Below are 5,996 nucleotides of genomic sequence, written 5' to 3'. Positions count from 1 at the left end.
TGGAGAGATGAAAGATAGAGAACGAACAATAAATCACACAAGGCAGCTATAAAATACAGAGGGAACCTCAGCGATGAAGGTGACAATTATGGAAGAGAGAGGGGGGGGAGATATCCAGAGGGAATGTGCCACAGGAATGGGCAGAGGGCAGGGAGGATTTTGATTGGCTTCTTCTCTGGTGTGTTCCAGCTGGATGTCATATGACTATCTGCAGCTATTCTGACACTAGATAGTGAGAGCACGAGTTTACACACACAAGAGAGTGTGTGTAGGGATGTGAATGTGTTTATTTGTGAGGGAGTATGTATGAAGGGATGGACTGTGCCATAGGACACACTATTTACCGTGGCACTTATAATAGAAACAAAGTGTTGGGATGGAAAGACATGCTGAATATTGAACAGATTCAACAGCGAAAATAAAATACAACCAAGTAACATTTTCACATGCACCAGGGTTGGGATCAATTCCACTTCAATTGTGCCAAATCAGGAAGTAAACTGAAATTCCAATTCTCATGGGTTTACAACAACAAAAATGTGTATTGGAATGTCAGTTTACTTCCTACATGGAAATGGGATTTTCAGACAAGAGACTGTATAAAGACAGAAAAACACCAGCAAACTCCATTGCTCCTGTACCACCTTTAGTTATGTCAGTCCTTGTCAGGTCAAAACCTGTTCTAAAAACATAACCTATCCACTCACTATTCCATGACAAACCACAACACAGTGTGCAATTATCTAACAATGTTTAATGTTTGTTTTCATGAATTAGTTTAATTAGTCAACAGTATACAATTAAATTCACAGACACACTAGTGTCTACACAAACATATATGGACTGTACAGCACATGTGTAGTATGTAGTGTGGCAATGTATATATATTTATATAGTGAGGTGGGCAATTAACGCATGTAAAGTTGGAGGGTGGCTCTATATACAACTTGAGTGTGTGTAATCATGTGTGTACATGTGTGTCCGCACATGTGTATGTGAACGGTAACAGCAGAGAGGTTGAACCATAATTGCAGGTATTGAGTGTTTTGGGTTCTGATGTGTGTGTGTGTGTGTGTGTTAAATGTATAGTTTATATATAGACAGTCCCATCATATCAAATATCTTCACGGTCAGTCGTGACCCTCTCCTCCCTTCTTCGTTCACAGCATCAGGCAGATCCCCTCGGTATCCTCTCCTCCATCCTTCTGCTCACCTTTCACCCTTGACCCCTGGCAGGAGAAAACACATGACATCATCAGTGGGTGATGTGGATCTCAACTGTCATAGTGGCTTCTTATCTCCTCTCCTACACTGATCTGAAAACATTGGCTATGTCAAAAGCAATATGGAGGATTCTTAATGGGACTGAGGTTTTGTCTGTCCACTTGTTTAATGTCAGAGCAAATGGACGAGTGGTGTAACATAAACCACTGTAGACTATTGAGATCAATCAATAAAATGTATTAATAAAGCCCTTTTTACATCAGGCGATGTCACAAAGTGCTGTACAGAAACCCAGCCTAAAACCCCAAACAGCAAGATATACCCATTGACCACAGACAGGCTAACAACTGGGACAGGCCCAGGTCCAGACTGATCTCATATGTTCCCTGGACCTTATTGACTCACCTAGTGGATTTGAAAGGACTGGATCAAGATTGGCGTAAGCAAAGACCCTATATCAGGGTTGATACCTATCCACTACTTTAAGATCAACAAAGGGTACAAGAATTGATTTGAGACTGTGCAGTGCAGTGCTGTCCACAGTACACACACTTTTACAAACACACACAGACATACAGGTCATGCTCCTCCTACCTCTCACCAGTCGTAACGGGGGCGAGTTGCAGGTGGGAGGTGTCTGGGAGACTCATGGCGAGGGGCGGGCGGAGACGAGGAGCTGGGTGGGGCAGCGAGGGCCAGCTGTTGCCCACCTGCCCTCCTGTCCCGGCCGTAATCTATCCCCCGTGCATTTGGGGGAGGGTACCTTCCGGCTGTGCTCCTCCACTCCTCATCGAAGGCAGCAGCCTCACCTGAGAGACAGGGGAGAGGGGGGTTGGGGTCAGAAACCTGGCCAGACTCTAAACAGGCAAGTCTAGCAATGGAAACAAACCGTTGCAAATACAGCCATTTAGCATCCATATGCTTTTTTTACCCAAGGCAAATTGTTTATTATTACTTGGGGGTTAGAAACGTGACTCTGGAGAACCATAGTGAGTAGCACATGTAGCTCCGTGACTTACTCTCCTCCAGGTTGATGTAGTCCTGCCGTTCTTCGCGGTCACCCGTGTGGCGGTTTCGGGAGCGTTCCATCACGTGACCGCGGTCCCAGATGTGGTGGCCAATGGCCAGGCGCTCCAAGCCACTCTCGCTGTCACGCATCGATTGGCGCGTCTCACGAATCTGAGGGCAGGAGGTAGTGTTCAGCAGGGAGCTGGTAGTAGAGGCCAGTAGCTCTGGAGGACTGGCGTTGTAAACACCTACTGAACAATGTACATGCAATCACAGCACTAAATGTAATTTTGCCTGCTCTCTTACCCCCCCAGGTGCAGTCCTCAGTTCGCTGGTCTGCTGGTAGACTTTAGGGGCTCCCATGTCTGAGGAGGAGTAGGAGATGACTGTGGAGGAAGAGAACGTCTGACAGTTTGGCGAACCAGACATTCTGTCCTAAAGGGAAAGAAGATAACACATCTTGTCCAGCTGGATTATGTTTAAGTTTCAACCACTGAACTCATGTTGGGTCTTTGCTTTAGACAGAGTTGTTGCTGGGTTACAAAACGTTAACTCTAAAAGGATTTTTTTCTGGACACAGAGAATCTCCATTGAGGGTGTTTTATAGCCCAGGAACATGCCTGATCTGGATCTGGGAAAGCAGGCGAGGGAATACCAGGAATCTCTGAAAATACTCACCATGTTCTCCATCATTCCTCCCATCATTCCAAACATGTCCATGAAGCCTCCCCCCTGGGGAAGGAACACATGAGGATGTCAGTTATCCGATTTTGAAATTGAGAATTGGTTTTTAACATATTGGAACGGTGCATTCTGGGCTCTAAGAGGCAGAGATAACATCTTAATGCGCAGGGACAAGGACTCACCATTCCCATCATTCCAAACGGCTGCAGGGCTCCAGCCTGAAAAGCAGTAGGAGGTTATTTAACAGCAGACAACAAATATGCAGTAGCAATGCAGTGTGGCATGAAGTAATATAAAATTAGACTACATATAATCAAAGGGGAAACAGCTATGGTGTATACCTACCAGGGTTGGGTCGATTCCATTTTAATTACAGTCAATTCAAAAAGTTATCCAAATCAAATTCCAATGTTTACCCATTGAAGATCATTTTAATTGTAGTGTACTTCCTAAATTTGAAATGGAATTGAACCCAACATCACACACACTTACTAGAGATACTCAGAGTATTGACACTCTCGCTCACACACACCTGAAGGTGGGGTGCACGGGGAGGCTGAATCTGAGGGCTGAGGGGGAAAGGTTCGTAGCCAAACGACCCAAACAGACTCCTCATCTGTTGCCTCTGGGCTGCGAATGGATCCCTTCAAAACAGAAACAATTTATCTCACTGAGGATACAGACCATGAAAAAAAACACAGCAGTGAATAAGGAAAGCGATTGCTGACATAATGATGAAAACTCAGGTGAGAAATCCACCTGTTTCCAGGTGTACTCTTGACCATGGTTACTCATCATGGAATGAGAATATAAGGGGTAAACACATTCTCATGTAAAAAAAATAGTAAGCTAGACATAACCATGATCCATCCCAGCCGTGATATAGTTAACTGTGTGGTGTATGTAGTTACCTAATATATTCTGGCTGCCTGCCTACACATGGTGGCAGGAGATTAGGCCTTTAAATCTCAGAACAAACGACAACGACTGGGTTGATTCATTCAAATGGGTATAAAAGCAAAACATGCAGTTCGCTTGGATAAAAGGCAATACGATACTCACATCATGTATGGGTTGTCATCCACGTCATTTAAATATCGAAACATGGTGTTTTGCTTAGCTAATTAAGCTAGCTGTGGCTAGCTAAAAACGTAGTTTCTTCGGGCCTCAGTACAAAAAATGATGTAAGAGGACAGTAAATGTACGACCTCTCATTCAAATATTTCGACACTTCTAGAACAGCGTACCGACGGACAATGGTGAGAAATGTGCAGCAGTATTGTTAGCAAGTTAGCTACCCTTGCTAGACACCTAGCATCCGTGTTAGGAAACTAGCCTGAAAACTAGCTTACAAACCAACGTTTGAAAGGAGCCCCTTAAAGCAGACTTATTTGCCGATAGAAAGTCGTATATTGCTCATGCCTAAGTACAACTTAATACATTGGCTAGGGTTTTCCTAGCAAGATAGCTAGCTATTTTTCCACTGTTGATTGCACATGAAAACGGAAGTCAAGCTGACAAAGGAAGCCAAAACGTCAGGAATCCAAAGGAAGAAAGATGTTGTCTCTACAATTTTCCAACAACCTGACACCTACAAACGCCTCTCTTTTGTGCAAAACATGCACCTATCCGTTCAGAAGCCGTGGTGCTAAATGTCACCGAATAAAAAACAAATGACCCTGCAAAACGCCTGTAGCCCGCAAGCTAGAATTAAGCGAAATGTCAATAAAAAAAAAGGGGGAGGCAACATCCGGAAATGACGCAGGCTCGTCGTCAATGAGGATAGAATGCAAAAAGCCCAACATGCCCTTGCTAATGTGTAATATCTGTCAACCAATGTCACTTCTTTGGTATCTATTTACATTGTATTTTATTTGATTGAATGTCAGTAAAAGAGCTGGTGACAGGGTGTCATTATGTCACTGGGTGACATAAGTTATATAGAGCTTAACATCATCATCAACTATCTTTTTTTCTAAAGCATAGTCTTGATATGACTGTAAAAACAGAACATTTTAAAACAAGACTCAGAAACAACTTTAGAAATCAAAATATTGCCAGAAGTGACAGAAATGTGAGAACACTGCTCTCTACAGGCCTTGCTTTTGAGGATTAAACTGCTGTTGCATGCATGCATGCTCAAAGTTGTGCCAACTGTCAAATGTGTTTTTGAAGTTAAGTTTTAATGTCACATGCACAAGTATAGTGAAATGCCTTCTTGCATGTTCCAAACCCAACAATACAGTAATCCATATCAAAGTAGCACTAAAGATAACACAAGCTAGAACAAAAACGCATGAGAAATAAAAATAAGAACACAAGGTAATACACTATATACAGGGTCAGTTCCAACACCATATTTACAATGTGCAGGGTTACTGGAGTGATAGAGGTAGACACAGTGCATTCGGAAAGTATTCAGACCCCTTGATTTTTCCCACATTTTGGGACGTTACAGCCTTATTCTAAAATTGATTAAATATATATATATATATATATATGAATGTATATACATTTTCACAAAACACACCATAATAACAAAGCAAAAACAGGTTAAGATATTTTTGCAAATGTATTATAAAATAAAACACTGAAATATCACATTTACGTAAGTATTCAGACCCTTTACTCAGTACTATGTTGAAGCACCTTTGGCAGCGATTAGAGCCATCCAGGACCTCTACACCAGGCGGTGTAGGACCTAAAGGACCTAAAAATTGTCAAAGACCCCAGCCACCCCAGTCATAGACTGTTCTCTTTACTACAGCATGGCAAGCGGTACCGGAGTGCCAAGTCTAGGACAAAACGTTTTCTCAACAGTTTTTACCCCCAAGCCATAAGACTCCTGAACAGGTAATCAAATGGCTACCCGGACTATTTGCATTGTGTACCCCCCCCCACCAACCCCTCTGCTGCTACTCTCTGTTATCATATATATATGCATAGTCACTTTAACTATACATTCATTTACATACTACCCCAATTGGCCCGATCAACCAGTGCTCTCTCACATTGGCTAATCTGCATTGTGTCCCACCACCCACCAACCCCTCTTTTACTCTACTGCTACTTTCTGTTCA

General features: G+C 42.9%; 1 protein-coding gene across 3 annotated transcripts; it reads right to left on the bottom strand.

The window, feature by feature from the left end:
* Positions 1-734: 734 nt before the first annotated feature.
* Positions 735-4,661, bottom strand: LOC139422267 (myeloid leukemia factor 2-like). 3 transcript variants are annotated; one of them, XM_071173460.1, is made up of 8 exons: positions 3,979-4,661; positions 3,449-3,560; positions 3,099-3,134; positions 2,911-2,964; positions 2,539-2,667; positions 2,244-2,403; positions 1,826-2,033; positions 735-1,229 (listed from the first exon to the last, which is right to left on the bottom strand). In XM_071173460.1, exons 1-8 carry the CDS (start codon positions 4,020-4,022, stop codon positions 1,217-1,219), a joined length of 756 nt encoding a protein of 251 aa, XP_071029561.1. In that variant the 5' UTR covers positions 4,023-4,661; the 3' UTR covers positions 735-1,216. The 3 variants fall into 3 exon arrangements, with proteins under 3 accessions (XP_071029561.1, XP_071029568.1, XP_071029553.1); XM_071173467.1 differs by having other exon boundaries at positions 1,819-2,033; positions 3,979-4,643; XM_071173452.1 differs by having other exon boundaries at positions 3,982-4,262.
* Positions 4,662-5,996: the final 1,335 nt, after the last annotated feature.

The sequence above is a fragment of the Oncorhynchus clarkii genome, chromosome 2 (assembly GCF_045791955.1).
Source record: "Oncorhynchus clarkii lewisi isolate Uvic-CL-2024 chromosome 2, UVic_Ocla_1.0, whole genome shotgun sequence".
NCBI lineage: Eukaryota > Metazoa > Chordata > Actinopteri > Salmoniformes > Salmonidae > Oncorhynchus > Oncorhynchus clarkii.
Note: the sequence above shows the minus strand (reverse complement) of the source record. Positions and strands in the feature narration are given on the sequence as shown.